General features: G+C 41.2%; 2 protein-coding genes across 3 annotated transcripts in view; both read left to right on the forward strand.

Moving 5' to 3' along the window:
• LOC143027145 (glutamate receptor ionotropic, kainate 2-like) overlaps window positions 1-27,500 on the forward strand; it is an 868,199-nt gene that overhangs the window by 32,643 nt on the left and 808,056 nt on the right. The gene's annotated exons all lie outside the window — the stretch shown is intronic.
• The window catches only part of LOC143026801 (uncharacterized), an 84,968-nt gene that overhangs the window by 21,033 nt on the left and 36,435 nt on the right, over window positions 1-27,500 (forward strand). Inside the window, exon 3 of the mRNA XM_076187577.1 lies at window positions 17,213-17,270. Coding sequence (XP_076043692.1) covers window positions 17,213-17,270 — 58 coding nt within the window. The remainder of the gene's footprint in view (window positions 1-17,212; window positions 17,271-27,500) is intronic.

A 27,500-nucleotide genomic window follows, 5' to 3' on the forward strand; every position in this document is an offset into this window, starting at 1 on the left:
ACCCTTGTGCTCTCCAGTTTTATCATTTATTCCCCTCCATATATATATATATATATATATATATATATATATATATATATATATATATATACATACATATTAACAGATACTGAATGATCCCCAGTACACAGATATTCATCTCATCAGCCGCATACACCTGTTAGTGTTGCTTGTGTTTGCAAGGAATTAAAATAGAAATAAGTTGATGTGGTTGATAAGATTGATATATATACAGTATATATATATATATACATATATATATATATATATATACATATACAAACTCGCAATAAAATTTAGCAGATATGTACTTCAATGAATCACAAGACTGATGAATCCTTTGGTGCAGGTAGACCCTATGAAGTGATTAAAATCGCCTGACGGCAGCCTAGACAGAAGAGATATTAAAGTCATCCTGTACCTCTAGATTTTTTTCAACGTCTCTCTTCATATTTTCTGTATTCTATTAAATTCTATTTCTATCGCTAGACAATTTTAATAGTTTGTTGGGGTTATGATTAAGTTTCTTATATTTTTTTATTTTGACATTTTTTATTTGCATATTTTTGATATTTGATAAATGATTCAAACCAGTGGTCTGTGTTAGTTATATTTGGTGTAGAGTCCGTGCTCTACATCCACGAACTGGGATTAAATTTAATCCTGGATTAACTTATTACGTGGTTATGGATTTGGTAAGTCACCCAGAATCAATATATACACGATTTGATTTTTTTTAGGTCTCCCACGTATATATATTATATATCAAAATTGCCCCTCTGACGATAGAATGGTGACAGTAAACTGAAGATGGTGGCACACTAAACAATTTTCGCTAGCATGCTACTTGCATTTGCTACTTGCATTTGCTACTTCAAATTACTCTTGCTGACGTCATATAGTGAGAAGCTGAATGACGAACTAAGGGACGTTAAACCTAGAATACGAATGTTAGACACATTGTTGAATTGTAGTCTTAGGGAAGTCTAGAATATTGTAACCGAAGTCGTTTCTACTCAAAGGAAATAGCAAAAGCAAGTAGCATGCTAGCCTAGTGTGCCACCACTGACGTAAATGACGAAATTGTCGAATTAAATTACCTGGCGATACCTACAATTCATAATATAATCATAAAATGCAACAGAAAGAATATAATGTCAGAATATGTCATTTCAATGTATTTATCTCATTATATTTAAACAACTGTGGTTTACAGGGAGGGATCTAAGTTCGTGGGGTCCTGTCTCTTATTTTCCAGTTACAGAAAAATGTATTTATTCACTTCTTTAAGTCACTTGTTTTTCAGTTATCATAATTCTTTTTGTATTGGTGCCCGATCTGGGTACAGCTCGTGCTCTGAACCCCTGTTTACACTAGCGGTTTGAACCGCGCGGAAACCGCGGCGGTACCGCATAGTCAAGAAAAACTGAGCGGTTGTGTGTGAACGCTTCCACTTGCAGTGTAATTGAACCGCCGCGGTTGAAACCGCTTGTGTGAACAAGGCCTAAATTCCGAGGCTATTCCAGGATTTTATGTATCTGTGTGAACAACTGTTTTTATATATATTTTTTCAATTTTCATTTTTTTTATCATCTTTTAGATTGTGTCCATGAATAATAATAATAATAAGATATCTTTGTCAGATTACACAGAAGTTTTGTTTTTAGAATAAAAAAAAAATAAAATAAAAAAATAGAATAAAAGTAAGTACGTTTCCCTCGCTCCTCGCTCCTCTTCCTCCACCATCACAACCTCCTTCCTCCTTCCTCACCCACTCCTCATTCGCCTTCTCCTCCCTCGCCCCCTCCTTCCTCACCTCTTTCTTCATCTCCTCCTTCCTCACCTCTTTCTTCACCTCCTCCTTAGGCGCCTCCTCCTCCCTCACCTCCTTACAAAGGCAAAGGATTACAAAGGCGGAGCATGCCGACAGGAGTCCTTTTGGTCCATATCTAGGTCGGATGCGAAAAAGAAATCATAATAATAAAATAATAAATACAAACTATAATAATGTAAATAAATAAAATACATAAATGCATAGGTTAGTTAAATAATAAACAAACAGGTAAATAGTAAATAATAATAAATTGACATATAACTAATAATAAATGAAAATCAGACAGACAAATGATAGCAAGACAAAAACAAATAATATAAAATAAATTATAATCATTCAATCCTCTTTCCGTAGCGGACGGCATTTACTATTTCTATTCCGGCTATCTCTAGACTATTTCTCTCGTCGCCCCTCCATACTGGGTAGTAACTTTCCTTTAACTCAGTTTGTCGTCAGGTGATTTTATTCATCTCGTTGACACTCTCTCGATAGTTAAAGAATTGACATTGACTTCTTCGGTTGACCTTAGATTGACCGAGGTCGTATGGAGTCGAAGCAAAGTTGTATAGCACCGTTTCCCAACCCCTGGAGACGCGACCTCAAGTGGGGTCGTTAAGCGGTTTTCCTGGGGTCGCCAAGACGAATTCATATTGCTGTAATAAAATTCAATGTTGTTAACTTTGTCTTTCATAACCTTACATTACCTCTCTTACACATACATTTATTGTACCTGTCCCCTTATTTTGTACAGTCAACAACTAGTCATATATATTAACATATGTACGATTAGTGGGGTCGCGGTCCATATCATGAGGATCATATTAGGGGTCGCCTGAGAAGGAAAGGTTGGGAAATATTGTTGTATAGAAAGCTGCGTATGAGGGGACAAGGGAGGGAGGGTCGCCATGTACATGAAACGGCTAGCCCTGCTGTGAATGTACTGTGTCTTGCTGCATTGCTTCTGACCCGGGCAGTGGACAAGAACAGGGATGATCCTCTATCTACGAGGAGTCAAGGTGAGAGGGAAACAGTGGATGGTAGATGGGAATGGAATGTGTGGGATTTGATGATTATCTTCGACTTTGGTACCTCCGTGATGAAGGGGAACGGGTCTTTGGTATATAAAATATAATAGACACTCGTAGATCAGTTGATATAGACCAGTGGTTCTTAATCCCTGGGTCGCGACCCAAATTTGGGTTGCCAAGCCATTTTATTGGGTCGCTAAGGGTTTGCAGAAAATAATTATTTTCCCACTACAAATATATTATAATTATATACTGTAATAATTAAAATACATGATGCCTAGTTTTAGGATTCTAAGCAGACCATGATTAAATAATTTTGTTTCTGTAACCCGCTTTTAATAGCATAAGCATATTACTTATAAAGGCAATTCGTATATCTATGTAGGGTTGGGTCGCGATGCTTGATTTGTGCAAAATTTTGGGTCGCTGCCAAAAAAGGTTAAGAACCACTGATATAGACCCTTTTTTATAGAGTCCACGATTTAGTGAGTAGAATCAATTGGCAGTCACTATTTTTTTCTTAGTGTTCTGCTGTGTCTTTGTGCCGCTGTGGTATGGTCGGTTTGGATCCTGTTCCTTGAATACAAATGCTACGATTTGATCCTGGTAAAACAACGCACTACCTGAAGTTGCTGTCGTGGGATTCAAAATATGAACCAGTTTTCTAAAGACCTTGTCTTATATATCCATTCTAGCTATCGACAGGTACTTTTGTTAAACTGAAGTTAAATCCCCTAGTTTAGTACGGGATTAAAATCAGTTCCTGTTAATCCTGTGAAGTCGTCTTACTTACCTCTCCTGGTCACCGAAGGGCGATTTAATCTACCTCGAAAGAAGTCTTCTTCCTGTCAAGACCTGTACGGCTAAGGAACTTTGACAGCGGAAGTCCCGCAGTGAAGGACCTTAGAGGATGCTTGCAATTAAGTCTTGAAAGCTTGTCTTGTGGGGAGCGAGGTAATTAAGACCGCAGTCATGGCTCAGTGGGTACATGGACGGTTGGTCTGTCGAACGGTACGGTGTAAAAGGTCGGCTAATTTGCTTGTGGTGATGAGGGACCTGTCTCCAAGCATTAAGTAGATAGCGAGAACTTCACGCGAGATGGTCTGTATTTTATTCAAACTAATCTAGCTAAGATTTATTACACTTGAGAAAATAACTTGGGTGATGATGTCACGTTCTTTGTTTAATTATAGTTGTTAAGTCAAGGGGAACTATGCATTTAAGTCAGGTTTGAGGATTTCAGAACATCAGTTTATTATGTATTACCTCTTAGACAAGATGGCTGTCTTTGCAGGATTTGTTCTTGATTATGTATTATAATTTTAGTTAGCTAACGTAGTACAAAGATCTGAAAAAATAAAGGAGGAATTATGGACTCTTAAAGAATTGCTGCTATAGTAAAAATTTCGGAAAACGAAGCACATTTATCAATTCATTTATCTAACTATTCATCTCAATTTATTTATCTGTATATCTATTTACCTATTTCTATATTCATTTACTATTTTTGTCCCAGACGACTTTAGTCAGCTTAAGGTTGGACATTGGTAGAAACAGGTTCTTAATCGATTCATAATCCGTTATGGTCTACGTCCTTCCTCCCTCAGGTATCAGGCAGAACAAATTCCCTAAATTACAATTGGCTGGAGTTCAGCCCGGTGCTGGGCATCTTCACAGCAGCTATAGCATTTTTATTTTATTTTATCTTATTTTATTTATTTTTTGCAGTGAATATTTCCGATGTAATGAAGTCTAAAAATTATGAAATACTATTTAAGGAGGTAAATGTAAATATATATATATATACACATTATATACATATATATATATATATATATATATATACACACATATATATATATATATATATATATATATATATATATATATATATATATCATCCTATGCAGTTTCATTTGTGAAACAATTGTACATTTCTGTAGCGTAGACATTAACAGTACCTCTGTGGCATTTCAATCTTTGCTAAATTCATTCCCTACCATCTAATCAACTTTTCTAATTCTAATGAATATAGACATCTATCAGCTAAACTAGGATGCTCGCTGGCCGAACGGGTTAGAGCGTCGCTACTTGCGGCGGAAGTCGAGATGACCGCAGTTCGGATCTGCCACCAGCGAGTTGGACCAAGGGTATGGTTCATTAACTTCCACGCTACAAAGTCCTCTATCCAGGGCACCGTCCTAGCCTCCTGATAAGGGGAAATTCGCGAGGTTAAACCGAATTATCATCAAGTAAGTGGACTTCAAGTTCACCTCAATGTTGTGGTGAAAGGGAGTTGATCCCGTGGTCTTCTCAAGCCTCTAGACGGTCAGACTTATGGAGGCGGAATAGTCCTTCAAGGGCAGAGAGAATGAGGTTGAACTGACGCGACAGAGACACGGGGTCACCAAGGACTTTCGGGTCACATGAAGAAGAATTGTCACCCCCAGAACACCCACATGAAGAACTGTCACCCCATGAGATCCCACCTGAAGAATTGTCACCCCAGTACGCCGAATACCAACATTGGAATGAATATCAGGTTAGGTTTGGTTAGGTTAGTTTGGGTTAGGTTGAATGAGGGTTATGCTTATTGTCATCAACTTGTACAACCGAAGAATCGTAAACCCAGGATGGCCCACATGAAGAATCGTCACCCTAGGATAGCCCATGTGAAGAATTGTCACCCTGTCAAAGTCTTGGATGATGATTCTTCATGATAAGAACATAAGAATGAAGGAGACTGCAAGAGACCATAAGGCCTACACTAGGCAGCTCCGTATCTATCACCACCTGTCATCCTCATCCATAAAGTTGTCTAATAGTTTCTTAAAACAATTGATGGTTTCAGCGCTTACTACATGGTCATCTCTTTCTTCACCTCCTCCTTTCTTCCCTCTCCTTTCTCATCTCCTTCTTCCTCACCTCTTTCTTCGCCTCCTCCTTCCTCTCTTCTTTCTTTACCTCATTCTTCACCTTTCTTTACCTCCTCCTCTTCCTCATTCCTCACCTTCCCTTCCTTCACCTTCTGCTCCTCCTCCTCCTCCTTTGCTTTCTCCTTCCTCATCTCCTCTTCCTCATTCCTCACCTCGTGCACCTCCTCTTCCCACACTCCCTCCTCCTTCTCATCCCGTTTTCCTTCTTCTCTCCCTCCACTACTCCTCCTCCTCCTCTTAATTCCCTCCTGTCCTCCACAACGTTGTGGTCGTCTCCCTCCGGATTATCCGGCAAGTGTCCGGATAATCTGGATTCTCCCGACTTGGACTAAACCTCTCCGAGAAGCTTCGCCACACTTTGTGTATTTTATTATGGTTAGCGCAGACTTGAATCAGTCTCGACTGGACAATAATAGATACATAAATAGATAAATAAATAAAAATGAATAAGTACATGAACAATTAAATTAATGAATAAGTGAATAGTCAGATAAATGAATAGTAAATGAATATATAGAGATAAATAAACGAGTGGATAAATACAAATAAATAAATGAATAAATAAGAGTAAATGACCAAATAAAAATATAAATATAAAATATAAATAATGCAATAAAGAGGAAACATAAGTGGTGATGAAGAGGCGATGAGAAACGAGAAAAAGAAAAGAAGAGAAGAGGAGAGAATACAAGAGGAGAAGAGAGGAAAATCCGAAGAAGAAAAGAGGAGGCGGTGAGAGGAGAGGACAGAACAGGAGAGTAGAGGAAAGAACAAGAGAGAAAAGAAGAGCAGAGCAGAGTAGAATAAAATAGACAGTAGAAAGCAGAAAACAGAGAGAAATAGAGAGAAAAAGAGAGAGATCGAGATAGATAGATAGAGAGAGTGAGAGAAAAAGGGAGAGAGAGAGGGAGAGAAATAGGGAGAGAGAGGGAGGGAGAGAAAGAGGGAGAGAGGGCAAGAGAAAGAGAAAGGGGGAGAGAGAGAGGGATAAAGAGAGAACGAGAAAGAGAAAGAGAAAGAAAATGAAAGAAAGAGAAAGAGAGAAAAAGAGGTTATAAAAGAGAAAGAGATAAAAGCGAGAAGAAGAGGAAGGGCGGGATAGTATTAGCATCCACATCTACAACTATGAAAGAGAAAACAATGAGAGAGAGAAAGAGAGAAAAAGAGAGAGAAAGGGTGGGGGAAGGGGAAGAGGGAGGGGGAGAGGAAAGAACAGGAGGGGGAGAGGAAAGGACAGTAGGGGGAGAGGGGAATAGTATTAGCATCTAGCAACTACAACTCTGAAAACCAGAGAAAGAGAAAGAGAGAGAAAGGGTGGGAGGGGGAGGGGGAGGGGGAGGGAAGGGGAAGGGGGAAGGAGGGAAGGAGGGAGGGAGGGGAATGGTATTAGCATCTAACATCTACAATTATGAAAACCAGAGAAAGAGAGAAGAAGAGATAGAAAGGGTGAGAGGGGGAGGTGGGAGGGAAGGGGAAGGAGGAAGGAGGGAGGAAGGGAAATGGTATTAGCATCTAACATCTACAACTCTGAAAACCAGAGAGAGAGAGAGAGAGAAAGAGAGAAAAAGAGAGAGAAAGTGTGGGAGGAGGGAGGGGACGGGAGGCGGAGGGAGGCGGGGGAAGGGGGAAGGGGGGAGGGAGGGAAATGGTATTAGCATCTAACATCTACAACTCTGAAAACCAACAGTTTGTGTAAAGGAAGATTTAGTCCGTGGCTTCTCTTCCCCAAGGGTAAAAGAATTACTCTCCGTAAATAGAAGCATGGAATTTATTATGTAATGAGCTTTTGTACCAGGACCGCGTGCATACATACACTTGCCGGGTAATGTCCAGCGCGAATAGCGATGTGGGACATCAAAGTGAGACATAGATACATATATACATGCAACATCTATGCATACATAATGTATACACTTGCGTTCGTATAGGTATATGGGTACATCTATGTGTATACACACACACACACACGCACACACACACACACACACACACACACACACACACACACACACACACACACACACACACACACACACACAAATATATATATACATATATATTATATATATATATGTGTGTGTGTGTGTGTGTGTGTGTGTGTGTGTGTGTGTGTGTTTATTTATCTATTGATTCAATATTCAACTGCATTTCATATCAATTCTTATAGTTGATAATTGATCTAATTTTATATCTATTCCCATGTCTAACGATTTGTTTAATTTCATATTATTCATTCAATTACTCATTTACCGATTTATTCAATTTCATGTTCATTATTATACTTAATAATTGATGTAATTTTATATTTATTCTCATATCTACAGATTTAATTTTATGTTTATCCGTCTATTTATTCATTTATTCACTTACTCATTTACAGATTTATTCAATTCTATATTCATTTTTATACTTGATATATAATTGATGTAATTCTATATTCATTTCCATATATACCGATTTGTTTAATTCTATATTTACCCATCTATCTATTCATTTATTCATTTACAGACTTATTCAATTTTATATTCATATTTATGCTTAATAATTGATCTAATCTTGTGTTTATTCTCGTATCTACCGATTTGTTGAACTTTATGTTTACCCATCCGTTCATTCATTCATTTATTCACTTATTCATTAACCACACGGACACGAAATGAGTGACATTTTGCGCGGCCGCGGACACCGTAGATTCCGCGGTTTCAGGAAACACCGGAGAATTCAGACTTCAGCAGCATCGGATTCGTGACGTAATGAAGCATTTTGACCTCGGATCAAGTTGACCCAGGATCAGTTGCCTTAAACCGGGTCAACACATCCTCCACCCCCCTCACCCTCCTCCTCCATCCTCCTCCTCCCCAATGCTGTGACGTCACGCCACGTAGAGAATCAAATTATATTCGCCGTCACGAGGGAGCCCAGGATTGATGCACAAGAGTGATGGGGATGACCGACCAATTGTATTGGCTATCCATGTACGGAGGGTTAAGGTGGTGGGTTTGGTCGTAGTTGGGAGACCTTCTTCCCTAAATAAAATCCTCTGGAGAGAGAATTAATATATGGAATTATATTATGCACTGGCTACTCTTGATGGTTTTTAGTCTTCTAAGAACTGTGAATTTTCTTTGAGTGGATGGAACTGTGTAGCCGAAGCGAGAAATACTAGAATCTAGTATATATACATATATATATATATATATATATATATATATATATATATATATATATACTGCAGAAAGATCAGTAAAAACAACACGTGATCCACAATTTTGCTGGTAACCACTAAAGAAATCGAAAGAAAACAGTATTTCCCAAGCGCTTTCGTGTAATTTACATCATTCCCTGAAGATGTGAATTACACGAAAGGGCTTGGGAATTACTGTTTCCTTCAGATTTCCTTAGTGGTTACCAGCATAAAAAAAAAAAAAAAAAAAAAATATATATATATATATATTTATATATATATATATATATATATTCTTAATAACTAGTTGATACAGATGTCACAGATGACAACAGATGATACAAATGTCACGGGTTTGACATCTGTCTATAGACTTGTTCCACTTTTTTCTTTTTTTAGTAAAAGATTTATTCTCAGACGCATACAAACACACACATGCATGCATTTACATACACAAACGAATACACGCGTGTATGCACATTCAAACGCGCATAGAGTTCTTTGCTTTTCTCTTTTCTCTCTCTCTCTCTCTCTCTCCCTCCTCTATCTCTCTCCCTCCTCTATCTCTCTCCTCTCTTTCTCTCTCCTCTCTTTCTCTCTTCTCTCTCTCCCTGTTTCTCTCTTTTTTTCTCTTTTCTGTCGTTTTCATTCTTCTTTTGTCTTTTCGTTTGTCCTTATTTATGTCGTATTATTCTATTTTCAATCCTTTTCGTTTGTTTTGGTTTAATTTTGTCTTTGTTTCATTTTCTATCTTTTCTCTTTCGTTTTCTGTTATTTTACTTTTCTTCTGTTTTCTCTCTTTGTTCATTTGTATTTTTTCTTTTCCTCAATATATATTACCTTCGTTTTATATTCTTCAACGTATGCTAGGTAAAACTCTTCACCGAACCAGAACTTATTTATCTTATTTAAGTAGGTGTCTCTCAACGTCTTTATCATTATACTTTCTTTGTCTTCTTCATCTTTTACTTTTCTTTTTTCTTCTCAGTATCATATATATATATATATATATATATATAATATATATATAAATATACATATATATACATATATAAATATATATATACATAAATATACATATATATGTATATATACATATATATATATACATATATATATATATGTATATAGTCACACACTCATATAGATATATATATATATATATATATATATGTATATATATATTTTATTATCCTAGGTCAAACCCTTCACCTATCAGAACCTCTCTCTTTTTTATCGTAGGTGTCCTTCAACGTCTTTGCTAATATACTTTTTCTTCTGTTTTCTTTATCTTTTACTTTTCTTTTTTCTTCTCAGTATTTTCTTCTTTCTTTTCTTTTACATATTCTAGGTCAAACCCTTCACCTAATCCGAACTTTTTTTATCGTAGGTGTCCTTGAACGTCTTCGTCAATATACTTTTCTTGTTTTCTTTATCTTTTACTTTCCTTTTTCCTCCTCAGTATTAATTTTCTTCTCCTTTCTTTTACATATTCTAGGTCAGACCCTCCGACAAATCAGAAATTCGCTTTTTTTTTTTTTTTTTAATCGTAGGTGTCCTTCAACGTTTCCATCATCACTCTGGGAGGACCCACGTCAAGGAGACCCTGCCAAATGTTATTAGGTTGACAAAAGTGTCCCAATAGAGCAACGAAAGCAATATTCAAGACTCTCCCTTATAGGGGAAAGGGGGGAGAGGGGGGAGAGGGGGGAAAGAGGGGAAAGGGGGGAAAGGGGGGGGCAGGCAAGGAGCAATAGTATTCTGATAGTTCCCAGCGTCAGTGACACCTCAGGATAGCATTAAAATATACATAAAAAATTGGGTCCTCGGAGTTACGAAGAGAGTTTCAAACCCATAAAAATTAAAAATAAATAAATAAATAAATAAATAAATAGATAAATAAATAAATTAAAAATAAATAAATAAAAATATATCCGACGTACTACGACAGCCAGGGCAAGTGGCAATCACCAGGGAGCCAAAATTGGGTCCTCGGAGTTACAAAGAGAGTTTGAAACCCATAACAAATTAATTAATTAATCAAATAAGTAAATAAATAAATAAAAGGAAATCAGAATTAGATACATCAATACTTACATCTAGAAAACCTGCTAGGCGTAAAAACTTAAGCTACATTATTGCAAATTAGCAATTTCTTATAATGATCAGTGTTAATGCATATCATAAACTTAATTACTTTTGTTAAGATATGTAGCGTATTTTGTGTTATAGATACAAGACATTCTTTATTCCTAACCTGATTAGATAACTAGTACATCGGAAAGAAAAATAGATAGATAATAGATAAATTAACAAGTAAATATAATGACATAACAAAATGATAAAATCAAATAAAAACTTAGACGTTAACGTAAATCAGTTAAGGTGGTTCGAGTCCACTAGTCACCGCGTGAGGGCAGCAAGGCATGCAGGTTCAAATCCCCCCCCAAAAAAAAACAACCACAACAACAAATAAATAAATAAAAAATAAAAAATAAATAAAGATAGATAGATAAAAATAAATAATTAAAATAAAAAGTTACCTTCACTTATATGGGAGGCGGGATTCTGTAGACGTGGCAACACTGTTTATAGAGTGTCAAGTGATATAAAATACAATTAAAGCAATCACTTCCCTAACATTTTGCTCACGTTTGTCGGCTTTTAAATGAATTTTACGCCATAAATAATGGAAAGAGTTCTAGCCGATGATAGCTGTAATATCAAATGTAAACTATGTCAATTCACTATCAAAAGTAACTACAGTGGTATCACGTTTCAGTACTGTAAGTTATGACATGATAAAGACGTTATTTTGTTATCCTTAGAACAAACTAAGACCAATGAAATTTGGCAACACTGTGTTTGTTTATACTCCATTAAACCCTGCAAAATAGCAAAAGCACGTTCGTATTTCTGCCAATTTAACTCGCTCTGTTACCTAAATATGATCCATGAGATATGGCAACATTGTGTTTGTTTATACTGCAGAGGCATCAAGTCACTGTAGAAAATTATAATGAAATAAGTTAATATATTAAAGAAATAATGAGATAAATTGGGTAGATGTATGTAATCTCTCCTGTTCTCTAAAGATATTCGCTGATTCCCCATGGTCTTTGGATCACGCGTTGGACTCGTGATCGACAGCCATTTCCCTCCCGGAAGAGAGCTCAGAGCTCACACAATATATGACCGATCTATGGGTAATGCTGTGACCTTACACGCACACACACCCTTACACGCACACACACCCCCAACTCTCGTGGGCGGGGAGCCCACGAGAGTTGGAGTAACAACCCGCAGCGCAGCGATGCTGAAATTATTTCAGCCCTGGGCGGGATTCGAACCGGATCTCCGTAGTGGCAGCCGGGAACTCTACCAACTGCGCCACGAGTTGTTTACATGCAAATACGTCGAATCCACATTTCATCCACGCATCAGCAATTTAGTTATATATTTGAATACGTTATGGTATTCCATATATTTACCGGACTAGAAAGTAAACAAGTACATTCTTTGTGCCATATGTACTACACGAAATGTAAACAAAATTGTCATACTTCACTAGAATTTGTATCACGAATCCTAGTTTACACTTATGGTAATAACACTGTTGTTGTTTACAAAACTTAAAAAAAAAATGTGCCATATATCATGCCGCAAGCGACTTTTTTTTTTTTTTCTCTCAAGTCGTTGTATACTAATTTCGCTTTCTTGTACACTTCGCTTTTGCCCTTATCATTATTATTACTATTATTGTTAGTTATTATTAATCATGATCAATTATGATCATGCTAAATTATCATTAATTATCAATTGTCCTTATTGTACTTATTCATTGTCATTATTATAATCATTATCATCATTATTATAATTAATCATCATCTGTATTATCATAATTTTCTTTTCTTGTGTACGTCACTTTTGCCATTAGTACTATTATCATTAATCAGTACTATCAGTATTTCTGGCATTGTTATTATTACTAGTATCATTATTGTTGTATTAGTAACATTCGTTATTAAGCATTTCTTGTCCTCGGATTTTTGAGGCTTAAACAGCTTAAATAGTCTCTGTCAAATCCTATTAACTATCTTGACCTAGTTCTAGCTTGTCCTATTCACCTAAATCCCTCTAACTTTCCCTACTAATCTCGTCTCATTTCTAGCTACGGCCACACTTGTGCTTTCTTAATGTTTTCTAGATTATATTATTATATTAGTTGTGTTCACGGGAATTCATATTTTTATTTTATTTAATTTTTCTAAATTTCATTTTGGGTTTAACGTATGGGATGTTTCTCGTGTTTCTCTATTATCGATTCTCTTATTCAGTAAATATTCGTTTTCATTAAATCGTTCACCACTCCAATGGAAGTTTTCGAACTAAATAAAATCACTTGAATCAACCAGATTAAAATATAATTTTTTTTTTTTTTTTTTTTTTTTTCAATTGCTCATCCGAATGGAATAAAGATAAATCAAACCATGTCATCCGATTGAGGTATGCAATCCAATAGCCTCCGCCCCTTTTTGCACCGATAAAAAGGACTCTACCGCATTCCACTCACGCTATAATTGCCACGGGAGCATGACGTCATTCCTTTGAAAGAGGCAAATATTATGTTTGACAGTAACCCTAAAATTGGCGGGAGTTTAATTTTCGCTTGACAGTAACCCTAAAATTGGCGGCATTTAATTTTCGTCGGCCCACACAAGCGAACACGCATCGCAGCCATGTCGACTATTTTGCATCACCGTTTGCATTTATTTTCCAATTCAGTGTACGCACGCACGCACGCACGCACGCAAGCATCCACGTTTGCACGCATACACACAAAACGCACGCACATACACACAAACACGCACACTTTGTATATGATGATTATCACACAGTTTCAGTGACAGTCGCCAACACCGATCCTTGAGTCCATCTTTAAATCTCTAGATGACAGACAGACAGACAGAAACCTGTCAGCGTAGAAGACAGAGAGGCAGAAAGTCTGTCAGTGTATACAATGTACAGGAATCCCTATTTACATACACATCTGATGAGCTCCCATAAACCTCACAAAAGATGCACACGCACGCACACGCACACGCACACACATGTACACATACACACACACGGGCTCGTAATCTTTTATGTCCACATGGTTGGAGCATCTTTTTAAGCCAAAGGAAGGAAGCAGTCTGGCCTCGTATGGAGACGACGGAGTCGGGAGCTGATGTAGGGCGGGATCGCAAAGGGAGGAGTAAGGGGAGTAGGAGGAGTTGTAGGGGGAGTAAAGGGGAGTAGGAGGAGTAAGGGTTGTAGGAGGAGTAGTTGGGGAGTAGGATTAGGAGTAAAGGGGAGTAGGAGTAAGGGGAGTAGGGGAGTAGGAGTAGTAGGAAGAGTAATAGGAGAGTAGGATCAGTAGTAGGGGGAGTAAAGGGGAGTAGGGGGAGTAAAGGGGAGTAGGGGAAGTAAAGGGGAGTAGGGGGAGTAAAGGGGAGTAGGGGGAGTAAAGGGGAGTAGGGGGAGTAAAGGGGAGTAGGGGGAGTAAAGGGGAGTAGGGGGAGTAAAGGGGAGTAGGGGAAGTAAAGGGGAGTAGGGGGAGTAAAGGGGAGTAGGGGGAGTAAAGGGGAGTAGGGGGAGTAAAGGGGAGTAGGGAGAGTAGGGGAGTAAGGAGAGATGGCGCAGGGCGGTATCGCAATGGGAGTAGGGGGAGTTGGGAGACTTGGGGAGTAGGAGGAATAGGGGGAGTAGGGGGAATAGGGTTAGTATGAGGAGCAGAGGGAACTGGGGAGTAGGAGGAATAGGAAAGTAGGGGGGAGTAAAGTGAGTAGAAAGAAAAGGGGGAGAAGGGGGAGTAAGGGGAGTAAGATGAGTAGGGGAGGAAGGCGAGTATAAGGAATAGGAGATAGGAGATAGGTGTAGGAGATAGGAGATAGGTATAGGAGTAGGGAAGTAGGGGAGAAGGGGAGTAGGGGGAGTAGGTTAAATAGGGAGAGTAGGGGGAGTAGAGGGAGTAGGGGGTAGGGGGAGTAGGGGGTAGGGGGAGTAGGGGGTAGGGGGAGTAGGGGGTAGGGGGAGTAGGGGGTAGGGGGAGTAGGGGGTAGGGGGAGTAGGGGGTAGGGGGGTAGGGGGAGTAGGGAGAGCAAGGGAGTGGGGTAAGTAGGGAGAGTAGGGGAGTGGGGTAAGTAGGGAGAGTAGGGGAGTAGGGTAAGTAGGGAGAGTAGGGGAGAAGGGGATTAGGGGAGTAGGGAGAGTAGGGGAGAAGGGGATTAGGGGAGTAGGGAGAGTAGGGGGATTAGGAGTAGGGGAATTAGGAGTAGAGTAGGGGAGTAGGGGGAGTGGGAGTAGGGGGAGTGGGAGTAGGGGGAGTGGGAGTAGGGGGAGTGGGAGTAGGGGGAGTGGGAGTAGGGGGAGTGGGAGTAGGGGGAGTGGGAGTGGGAGGAGTGGGAGTGGGAGGAGTGGGAGGAGTGGGAGGAGTGGGAGTGGGAGGAGTGGGAGTGGGAGGAGTGGGAGTGGGAGGAGTGGGAGTGGGAGGAGTGGGAGTGGGAGGAGTGGGAGGAGGGGGAGTGGGAGGAGGGGGAGTGGGAGGAGGGGGAGTGGGAGGAGGGGGAGTGGGAGGAGGGGGAGTGGGAGGAGGGGGAGTGGGAGGAGGGGGAGTGGGAGGAGGGGGAGTGGGAGGAGGGGGAGTGGGAGGAGGGGGAGTGGGAGGAGGGGCAGTGGGAGGAGGGGAGTGGGAGTAGGGGGAGTGGGAGTAGGGGGAGTGGGAGTAGGGGGAGTGGGAGTAGGGGGAGTGGGAGTAGGGGGAGTGGGAGTAGGGGGAGTGGGAGTAGGGGGAGTGGGAGTAGGGGGAGTGGGAGTAGGGGGAGTGGGAGTAGGGGGAGTGGGAGTAGGGGGAGTGGGAGTAGGGGGAGTGGGAGTAGGGGGAGTGGGAGTAGGGGGAGTGGGAGTAGGGGGAGTGGGAGTAGGGGGAGTAGGAGTAGGGGAGTAGAGATACTAGGGGGAGTAGGAGGAATAGGAAGGGAAGGCAAGAAACAGAAGAGGGGTAAACGGAATGAAGATATAGAAGAGGAGGAGGAGGAGGAGGAGGAGGAAAAGGAGGAAGAGGAAAGCGTCGAGAAGGTGAAGGAAGAGAGGAGTATGAGGAGGAGTAAGGAGAGTAGGTAGAGAAGGTGAGATGGTTTACAAATTTCATTCTGGTTATACGAATTTATTCATCAGGAGGGATTGATCTTCGTTTAGAAAGAGAAAGAGAGAGAGAGAGAGAGAGAGAGAGAGAGAGAGAGAGAGAGAGAGAGAGAGAGAGAGAGAGAGAGAGAGAGAGAGAGAGAGAGAGAGAGAGAGAGAGAGAGAGAGAGAGAGAGGAGTGACGTGACCAATTTCTGTGACTTATATTGGTCAACGTCAAACGATTCTATTCAGTTTCGGGAATACATGGAGCCAGTCTTGTTTTTTTTTACTCGTGGGCGAACTTTAAGGATTTTATTCTGCTTAGCACAAGGCGATTTTGTCCTGGTTTTATTTAGGCTAATTCCATCCAATTATTATTCTTATTACTTTATTACCACCTTCATTATTACCATTGTTGTCATTATTCTATGAATACTATTATTATTATTATTACTACTATCATTATGATTATTAATACAATTATCAATATCATCATTACTATTATTATCATGATTGTTATTAAATGAGGCGGCCTTGTTGTGGGTGTGCTATGTCTTGCTGCACTGCTTCTGATCCAGGGCAGTGGGCGAGATGCAGATATGACCCGTCAACCAGGAGTCAAAATAAGACGGGGGGGGGAGGGAGGAGTGTTGAATGGGAGAGGAGTATGTTAGGGATGGAATGGGTGGGGGTGGATTTTATTTCTTTGATTTTTGGCTACCTCCCTTGTAAGTGGGGAAAAGCTTTTAGTATATGTATTATTTTCAACATCATTAATACTATTATCATCATATTTATTACTATCATTATCATACCGTTATTATAACTATCATTGTTACAAACACACACACGCACACACACACACACACACACACACACACACACACACACACACACACACACACACACACACACACACACACACACACACACGCACACACACACAGACACACACACACACACATATATATATATATATATATATATATACATATATATAATATATATATATTTTATTAATCAATCATTTGACTAATATATTTATTTATTTATTCATTTTTAGATGAGTGCTACTGCAGTGAAGGGATTACAGACTTGCTAACTGCTGCTGACTGCATCAGGTGAGCCTGAGTGAAATTAAGTGAAATTGGGTGAAATTGGGTAAAATTGGCACTAGGGGAGTTGAGCGACTGTGATGACCGAAGTACAGCTGCCTCAACAAATCCTTTCCGAGGGCGAAATTAGTGTAAATAACTTCCGATTGTGAAATTGGTGTAAATACTATCCGAGTGTGAAATTGGTGTAAATACTATCCGAGTGCGAAATTGGTGTAACTACTATCCGAGCGTGAAATTGGTGTAGATACTATCAGAGTGTGAAATTGGTGTAAACAATTTCCGAGGGTAAAATCGGTGTAAATATTTTCAGTGTGTGAAATTTGTGTAAATAACTTCAGAGTGTGAAATTGGTGTAAATCTTTTCCGAGGGTGAAATTGGTGTAAATATTTTCAGAGTGTGAAATTAGTGTAAATCTTTTCCGAGGGTGAAATTAATGTAAATAATTTCTGAGTGTGAAATTAGTGTAAACAATTTCCGAGGGTAAAATTGGTGTAAATATTTTCAGTGTGTGAAATTTGTGTAAATAACTTCCGAGTGTGAAATTGTTGAAAATAACTTCCGAGGGTGACATCTGTGTAAATACTTTACGAGGATGAAATTGGTGTTAATACTTTACGAGGATGAAATTTATGTAAATACTTTACGAGTGTGGAATTTGTGTAAATCCTTTCGGAGTGTGATATGGGTGTGACGTCACGACCAAGGACGTAAATCAGCAGAGTGGGAAGATAAACGGCGACAGGGTTGAATGACAGTTGCTCAAACTAAGTCTTGACGCAGTTTTCAGAAAGGTTCGATCAAAAGTCGCAGTTATTGCATTGCGTGAACGAAATGCTTTGGTAATTGGGACAACATTTATTTGAGATAGCCCGTAACCCTTTCACTACTAAACAGGTTATTACACTGGGCTTCCACGGGTTTTACCAACGGCAACAGTTGAGAGTTCGTTTGAGTGAAAATGACTTCGGTTACAATATTTAGATTTTAAAATATCCAAATATCAAATTACCTTTTCGTCATACAAAGCAAAGGTGAATAATGATTTAAGAGATTCTAAATCAATATGAATGTTAGACATACTGTTGAAATCTTCTTAGAGAAGTCTAGGTTTCTGTAAGCGAAGTTATATTCTAGTTATTCAAACGAAGGTTGGAGGTAGGATGTCGGAGGAAAAATAGCCCAATGTGATACCTCCTTAAGAGTGAGGTATGGGATGAATAAAATCGCTTGGCGGCAGACGGGAAAGTACAACCCAGTATGGAAGGAGACGGGTGTTTGAAAACAGGATGGGTATAGACAGATAAATCTAGAAAAGACGAAATATTTATACTTGCTTGATGTTCTCCAAGATCTCTGGTGTTCATATGAACAGAATGCCTTGTGTTATTGTGAACACTGTGTTTGTTCACGGAGATGAACAAGATCTGGTGGTGACGTAATAGATGAGTGAACGGGTTCATAAATGCAGGATTGCACACGCGCGCGCACACACACACACACACACACACACACACACACACACACACACACACACACACACACACACACACACAAACGAACCCGAAGCATCGCCACTAAAGAATTATGAAATAAAATAAAATAAAAGAGTAGAGAAGAGTTACGAAAAAAAATCATGAAATGTTATATAAAGAAGAACCGGAGAGCTTCAAACGGCGACAGAAGCGAGTACATGAATGCGAATGTCCATTAATGAGGAAGCTGGACAGAGGCGGCGTCGGCCACTCTTCCTGATGGATGTCGAAGGCGTCTTGTGGACAAAGAAAGGGAGGAGGAGGAAGAGGAGGAGGAGGAGAAGAAAGAAGAGAAGAAAGAAGAGGAAGAAGAGGAGGAGGAGGGAAAGGAGTGGGAGGAGGAGGGCGAGGAGGAGGAGGTCAAGGAGGAGGAGGGCAAAGAGGAGGAGGAGGTCAAGGAGGAGGAGGGCAAAGAGGAGGAGGGCAAGGAGGAGGAGAGCGAGGAGGAGGAGAGAGTGGAGAGAAAGGAGGAGGGAAAAGAGGAGGTGGAGGGAAAGGTGGAGGAGTGCAAGGAGGAGGAGGAGAGGAAGGAGAATGAAGAGGAGGAGGAGGGCGAGGTAAAGGAGGACGAGGAGGAAGAAGAGGAAGAGGGCAAGGAGGAGGAGGAGGAGGAGGAGAAGGAAGAGGGAAAAGAAGAGGAGGAGAAGGAGGAGGAGGGCGAGGAGGAGGGCGAGGAGGAGGGTGAGGAGGATGAAGAGGTAAAGGAGGACGAGGAGGAAGAAGAGGAAGAGGGCAAGGAGGAGGAAGAGGAGGAAGAGGAAAAGGAGGAGGAGGAGAAGGAAGAGGGAAAGGAAGAGGAGGAGGAGGAGGAGGAGGAGGAGGAGAAGGAGGAGGTGAAGGAGAATAAGGAGGTGAAGGAGATAAGGAGGGGAAAGAGGAGGATGAGAAGACTAGGATGATGAAGAGGAGGAGTAGGAGGAGGAGGAGGAGGAGGAGGAGGAGGAGCTCTCTGAAGAGGGTCTGCCCGAAGTTCGTATCCGAAGTGGTCCAAATGGCAAGTCGTGTCCTTCAGCTTCGAGATAATTAAATTTTCTTGAAGACCAAATTTTTGGAAATTTATTTCTATTCATTAAAGTAAACACTTCATTTTCATCTCTGAGATACTTCATTGAATTTTCATATTCATTAATGTAAAAAAATGACTAAGACAAATGTATTATAATCTTCAATTTAGAAATAAGTTTCTTCAGCATTAACTGAAAGCTAAATATATCAACCTTTCCTAGTCGCGGGTTCGAATCCCGCACTCTTCCCCGATTCCCATCAGTGACTGCTTATTACCTGCCCCAACAGCTAGGCGCCTCCTGTTGTAGGCTCCTCATTTTCCTTTCTTTTTCTTCTAAAAGAAAAAAAAATATGGACGTGTTCAAATCTATCTTATTCTCGAAGGAAGCGACCAGTTATATAGAATAATATAGAATATATAGATTGCAAGTGTTAAGTAGTTTCTTGTATACGATGAACGGCGAAGACTAAAAAACGAAAACACTAAAAATCACTAAAATTACTAAATAATATTAGTAGATTGAGTGTCAAGGAGAGTTTCGTGTATAAGATGAACGGCGAAGAGAGGACTAAAAAGACAATAAATAAATAAATAAATAAATAAATAAATGAATAAGTAAAAAACACTAAATGATATTAGCAGATTTGAAATGATAAGGAGAGTTTCGTTTATGCGATGAACGGTGAAGAGAGAACTAAAAAGACAAAAAACAATGAAATTAACTAGAATTACTGAAAATAATGAAAACAACTAGAATCAATAAAAATACTAAAACTCGAAGACCGAGAACGGAAGACTGAGGACTGAGATCGACTGAAGAGAACCTAAGAACGGAACTCCGAGGATCTGAGGACTGAAGAACCAAGAACCGAGGACTCAAGGACTGAGGACTCAAGGACCGAGGACCGAGGAGTGAAGGACCGAGGACTCAAGAACCGAAGACTCAAGGACCAAGGACCGAAGACCGAGTACTGAGGACTGAGGACAAAGGACCCAAGGACCCAAGGACCGAAGGACTCGAGGACTCGAGGACTCAAGGACAGAGGACCGAGAACCCGAGAACCCTAGAACCCGAGGACTCAAGGGCTGAGGACTCAAGGACCGAGGAGTCAAGGACCGAGGACTCAAGAACCGAAGACTCAAGGACCAAGGACCGAAGACCGAAGACCGAGTACTGAGGACTGAGGACTAAGGACGAAGGACCCAAGGACCCAAGGACCCAAGGACCCAAGGACTCCAGGACTCCAGGACTCCAGGACTCAAGGACCCAAGGACAGAGGACCAAGAATCCGAGAACCTGAGGACCCTAAAACCCGAGGACCAAGGACCCAAGGACCGAGAACCCGAGGACTGAGGACTCACGACAGGTGCCTGAGAACGTGTAATTCGTGGAACGAATAGGATAAAACCGCCTAGAGGGGGGGAAGGGGTGAGGGAAGGGGGAGAAAGGTGGGGAGGGGGGCGACTGATGGGCAGAAAGGAGTTCCCAGCCAGGTGTGGCCGAGTCCTAACTAGACTCTCCTCGCGCGGGTGACCTCGGGGTGGAAGCCACCGGGTGCCGCGGAGCGTGGCACTTCGATAAATGGATGATGTGTAGTAGTGGTAGTGGTGATAGTAGCAGTGGATGTGGTGGGTGGTAGGTGGTCATAGTGGATGGTGGTGATAGTGGGTGGTGTTGGTAGTTATGGTGGTAGTGGGTGGTGGTAGGTGGTGGTGGTATGTGGTAGTGGTAGGAGGTGGTAGTAGTGGGTGGAGGTGGTGGTAGGTGGTGGTGGCTGGAGCTGGTGGTAGGTGGAGCTGGTGGTAGGTGGTGGTGGGTGGAGCTGGTGGTAGGTGGTGGTGGGTGGAGCTTGTAGTAGGTGGTGGTGGGTGGAGCTGGTGGTAGGTGGTGGTGGGTGGAGCTGGTGGTAGGTGGTGGTGGGTGGAGCTGGTGGTAGGTGGTGGTGGGTGGAGCTGGTGGTAGATGGTGGTGGGTGGAGCTGGTGGTGGTGGGTGGAGCTGGTGGTAGTGGGTGGTGGTAGGTGGTGGTAGGTGGTGGTGGTGGTAGGTGGTGGTGATGGTAGGTGGTGGTGGTGGTAGGTGGTGGTAGGTGGTGGTGGTGGTAGGTGGTGGTGGTGGTGGTGGTAGGTGGTGGTGGTGGTAGGTGGTGGTGGTGGTAGGTGGTGGTGGTGGTAGGTGGTGGTGGTGGTAGGTGGTGGTGGTAGTAGGTGGTGGTGGTAGTAGGTGGTGGTGGTAGTAGGTGGTGGTGGTAGGCGGTGGTAGGTGGTAGTAATGGGTCGAGGTGGTGGTGGGTGGAGCTGGTGGTGGTAGGTGGAGCTGGTGGTGGTGGGTGGAGCTGGTCGTGGTGGGTGGTGCTGGTGGTGGTGGGTGGAGCTGGTGGGTGGAGCTGGTGGTAGGTGGTGGTGGGTGGAGCTGGTGGTGGTGGGTGGAGCTGGTGGTGGTGGGTGGAGCTGGTGATGGTGGGTGGAGCTGGTGGTGGTGGGTGGAGCTGGTGGTGGTGGGTGGTGCTGGTGGTGGTGGGTGGAGCTGGTGGTGGTGGATGGAGCTGGTGGTGGTGGGTGGAGCTGGTGGTGGTGGGTGGAGCTGGTGGTGGTGGGTGGAGCTGGTAGTGGTGGGTGGAGGTGGTGGTGGTGGGTGGAGCTGGTGGTGGTGGGTGGTGGTGGTAGGAGGTGGTAGTAGTGGGTGGAGGTGGTGGTGGTGGGTGGAGCTGGTGGTAGTAGTGGGTGGAGGTGGTGGTAGTGGGTGGCAAGTGGTGGTGGTAGTATGTGGTGGCAGGCGGTGGTCGTCGCCTTCGTTCTTGTCCCGGTGACTGTCATAAATCGGAAGGTAACAAATGACGTCATACATTGGGTGATGGATGACATCATAATAATGGACAATGACATCATCTATTGTATGTCGATTATTGGCAACTTAAGAATGGATGACAGTGGTGGATGACATCGTATAGTGTGATGATAGTGGATGAGCTTTATCGGTGGACGAGGCGACGACGATGGATGAATTCAGAGTGGTGGATGTGATGACATGACATCATCGGCAGAATGGATGGCGGATGACGTCAGATGATGATGGATGAGGGGAGACAAAAATCCATCAAATATGTACCGTGTTGAGGATATTAATTTATCCATCAATCCATCATGAAGTCAATCACTTTTTCCAGGTTCTTGTTTAATCACTAAATTCTAGTTTAAACTACTAGCTGCTAAACTCTTTACAATGACTGCATGGGTTAGAATTTTACATGTTTAGTTATTCACTGTCTTTGAATACACTCGTGTGTGTACACACACATGTATATATATATATATTATATATATATATATATGCATGCATGAGAAATTACATGAACTCGTGATTCTAAATATACAGAAAAAACACGACCGAAAATAATAAAATGATGACCGAGCGCTTTCGTCTATTTAGACATATTCAAGGTACAATGTTTTTGATTTATTGGTGTTCCTTGAAGAACTGAAGAAACACGAGTTGCCACTACCTACCACCACTATCATTGATTTAATTAGATTATGTATTGTTGATTCTAATTTTGTGTTTGACGGGAAATATTTTCAGCAAAATTTTGGTATGGCTATGGGCAGCCCACTTTCTCTAGTTTTTAGCGATCTTCACACTGAATTTTTTTAAACTAAGTTATTACCTAAAATTCTCCCCCATAATGTTACATGGTATAGATACATTGGTGATATCTTATGCATTTGACCTGCCAATAATAATTCTATTTTGTTCTTATCTAAACCTAATGCCTTGGTCCCTTCTATCAAATTCACCATGGGAATAGAAGAAACTAATCTTTTACCTTTCCTTGATGTAATGATTTACAGAAATAGATGGTTTTTCAAAATTTATATCTACAGAAACCCACCAATGTCCTTTCATATGTACATTTGTATTAGTCTCATCATTGCAAGATAAAAATGTCAGCGTTATTATCAATGTTCCTTAGAGCGTATAGAATTTGTAGTCCGGAGTTTTTGTATGATGAATTCTTAAGAATACATGACATAGCTTCAAAATCAAAATATCCTAAGCACCTCGTAGATAATTCTTGTCAAATGACAAAATAATATTTCTATGAGGAAAATGCCAGTTAATAGAAATATTTAATAAGTGGGTAGACACTGGTTTTGTGCCTATTGCTTGGGGGCAGGCAAACGTTGTTCCTGTTTTCAAAAAAGGAGATAAATCGTCTATATGCAACTACAGGCCAAAATGTTTGACATCAGTTATAGGTAAAATGCTTGAATCAATAATAGTTCATAGACTCAGAGATCACATCGAGAGACTTAATTTGATTCGTGACTCATAGCATGGTTTCTTCAAGGGTAAGTCATGCGTGACTAATCATCTATCATTTCAAACTAACGTAAATAAGGCCTCAGGTAACAATGAGAGTTACGATGTTATTTACCTTGACTTTAGCAAAGTGTTCGACAAGGTGTCACACCATGGCATAGGAGGAAAAGTTTTTGAATGGATTAGAGCTTGGATCAGCGACAAAAAACAGCGGGTCACCATAAATGGTGTAAAATCCAAATGGGGGAGTGTTTCTAGTGAAGTTCCACAGGGCTCGGTTTTTGGGTCCCTTGTTGTTCATTATGTACATAAAGGACCTGGACAATGGGATTAATAGTGATGTTAGTAAGTTTGTGGACGACACTTAAATAGGACACCTAATTCGGTCAGGAGACGACGCCGAGATTCTGCAGGATGATCTTAACAAATTGTTCATATGGTTGGTGAAATGGCAAATCAACTTCAATATCTCAAAGTGCAGTGTGTTAAACAAAGAGCCGCACAAACCCGAAAACAGATATAGCTTAGATAACTAGTTTTTAGAGAAAAGCGAGTTCGAGAGAGACTTGGGAGTTCTAGCGAGTCTTGACATTTAATCCAGGAAACAGCGCATTAGCGCTAACAAAGCATTAGCGCTAACAAAGCATTAGGTTTCATTGCTAGGACGGTTATGAATAGAAGTGCAGAGATAATTATCAAACTCTAGCGTTAGTTAGACCCATCCTTGACTATGCGGTACAGTTTTAGTCTCAGTCTTATACAATAGACATCAATTCACTAGAATCAGTACAGAGGAGAATGACCAAAATGATACATGGGAACAGAAATTTATTTTGCGAAGAGAGGCTTAGGCACCTTAACTTACACTCTCTGGATAGACGCAGAGTGCAGGGTGACCTAATAGAGGTGTTATAATGGATCAAAGGCTTTAACAATGGTGACACAAACAAGGTCATCATATTAAGACAACAGGACAGGACTCGCGGTAATGGATTTAAATTGGACAAATTTAGATTTAAGAAAGGAATAGGAAAGAATTGGTATACTAATAGGGTGGTCAACGAGTGGAATAGACTTACCAACCATGTAGTGAGCGCTGAAACTAGCAGTTGTTTTAAGAAACTGTTAGACACCTTTATGGATGGGGATGACAGGAGGTAACGGACATAGAACTGCCTAGTGTAGGCCTTATGGTCACTTGCAGTCTCCTTCATTCTTATGTTTTTATGTTCTCTCTCTCTCTCTTACTCCCTCTCAATCTCTCACCCTCTTACTCTCCTCAATCTCTCACCCTCTTAGTCTCTCTCAATCTCTCACCCTCTTACTCTCTCACCCACTCTCTCACTCACTCTCTCCCCTCTCTCCTCTCACTCTCTCTCTCTCTTCCCTCCCCCCCTCTCTCTCTCCTCCTCTCTCTCCTTCCCATTTTTTTTTCTCCTTCGTTCTACCTCCAAATTTGCCACATTATTCCCACGGGATGGGGGGGATCTATCACCAGGGGATATCCTACCCCCTAGTTTTGGGGGAATCACTCACTACATTAGGGAAAAATCCATATTCAACCCAGCGTCTCACTTTAACAAAATCCCCCCACCCCCCAAAGACACCAGAAGCTTCCGTGGGCGTCCATCACCTCACAGAACGAAGAGAAAAGGACGGGAGAAGGTCAAATGAGGTTAGGCCACTTTGCAGAGAATCTAGAAACGGATACTCGTTGCATTGCATCGCCATTGTTACACGAAGCATTTTAATGCATGCAGGCTTTCCATCGGAAGGGGAATTGAAGCCTTTTACCGAAGGGATCGGATGCATACAATAGATACAACAGCCATTCCAATCCTTTTATACGGAAACGCCGCTCCATTTTACTAACAAAATGGCTATCTCACGAACGCGCTTTGATCACATTCTAATCCCATCCATACCGTGTGGATATACATTATTTTTATTTACTCTGATGCCGCCAGGTGATTTTATTCATCTCGGAGGTGGTTTCAACCGTCGCGGTTTGAACCGCTGAGGTTCAGTTATAATGTAAGTCAATGGAGGCGTTCGCACACAACCGCGTAGTTTTCCCTTGACTATGAGGCGACCACCTCGGTGTAGATACGGTTAGGCCCTGCTCACACTAGTGGTTTCAACCGTCGCGGTTTGAACAGTGGTTGTTCAGTTACAATGTAAGTCAATGGAGGCATTCATACACAACCATCTATACTAGATAGTACTTTTATACTAGATAGTACTTTTATAATGTGGCTACAGGAAAATTATTTCATTTTCGTGAAATAATGGTAATCAAGACGAGAATTTAACATGAAGGTAGGTTAAAACAATTTCCCTCCACTGCGTTGCCAAAGAACGGAATAAGCTTTTCATCCGAGGATAATAAAGACAATAGTCTTCAATTTTCAAATTGGCTTGGGGTAATTTATTATTATATTATTATTCTATCATCATCATCATCATCAATTATTATTATTATTATTATTTGGAAAAGCCTTATGACAGGGTAGACAGAAAGGCACTGTAGGAGGTTTTGCAGATATATGGAATTGGGGGAAAGTCGTTAATGGGAGTCAAGAGTTTTTTGTAAGAGTAGTAGAGCCTGTGTTAGAATTGGAAATGGAGAGAACGAGTGGTCTGAGGTAAAGATGGGACTGCGACAGGGATGTGCCATGTCACCATGGCTTTTCAATGTATACGTGGACGGGGTGGTGTAGGAGATCAAGACGAAGGTAATGGGCAGGGGACTCGAGATAGTTCAAGAAAATGGAGAAAAGTAGGAGGTGAGCTAGTTATTGCTTGCTGACGATACTGCGCTTGTGGCAGGATCAGAGGAGGGATTAAGGGAGTTAGTGACGGAGTTCGGGAGGGTATGCGATAAGAGAAAGTTGAAGGTAAATGTGGGTAATAGTAAGGTGATGAGATGTACAAAGGAAGAATGTGGCAGTGAGTCGGATTTAAGTCTTAAAGAAGAGAGGTTGGAGGAAGTGGATAGGTTCAGGTATTTGGGGTTGCATGTGGCAGGAAAGGGAGGAATGGAGGTGGAGGTAAATTGTAGATTGAGAGAAGCAAGTAAATGCTTTGGGGGATTAAAAAGTGTCATGAGAAATAGGCATTTGGGAATGGATGCAAAGGAGAGATTATATGAAGGGGTGATTGTGCCGACAGCACTGTATGGGGCAGAGACCTGGAACTTAAGAGGAAACTTTTAAATGTGTTTGAGATGAGATGTCTTAGAAGTATGGTAGGGGTTACAAGATTGAATTGAATGAGTAACGAGAAGGTAGGGAGAGCTGGGGTGGAAAAGATGGCAAATAGAGGTGATGAAAGAGTATTGGGATGATTTTGATGCATGAAAATAATGAGTGAAG

The sequence above is a fragment of the Oratosquilla oratoria genome, chromosome 7, assembly GCF_046742065.1.
Source record: "Oratosquilla oratoria isolate Oo_2021 chromosome 7, ASM4674206v1, whole genome shotgun sequence".
NCBI lineage: Eukaryota > Metazoa > Arthropoda > Malacostraca > Stomatopoda > Squillidae > Oratosquilla > Oratosquilla oratoria.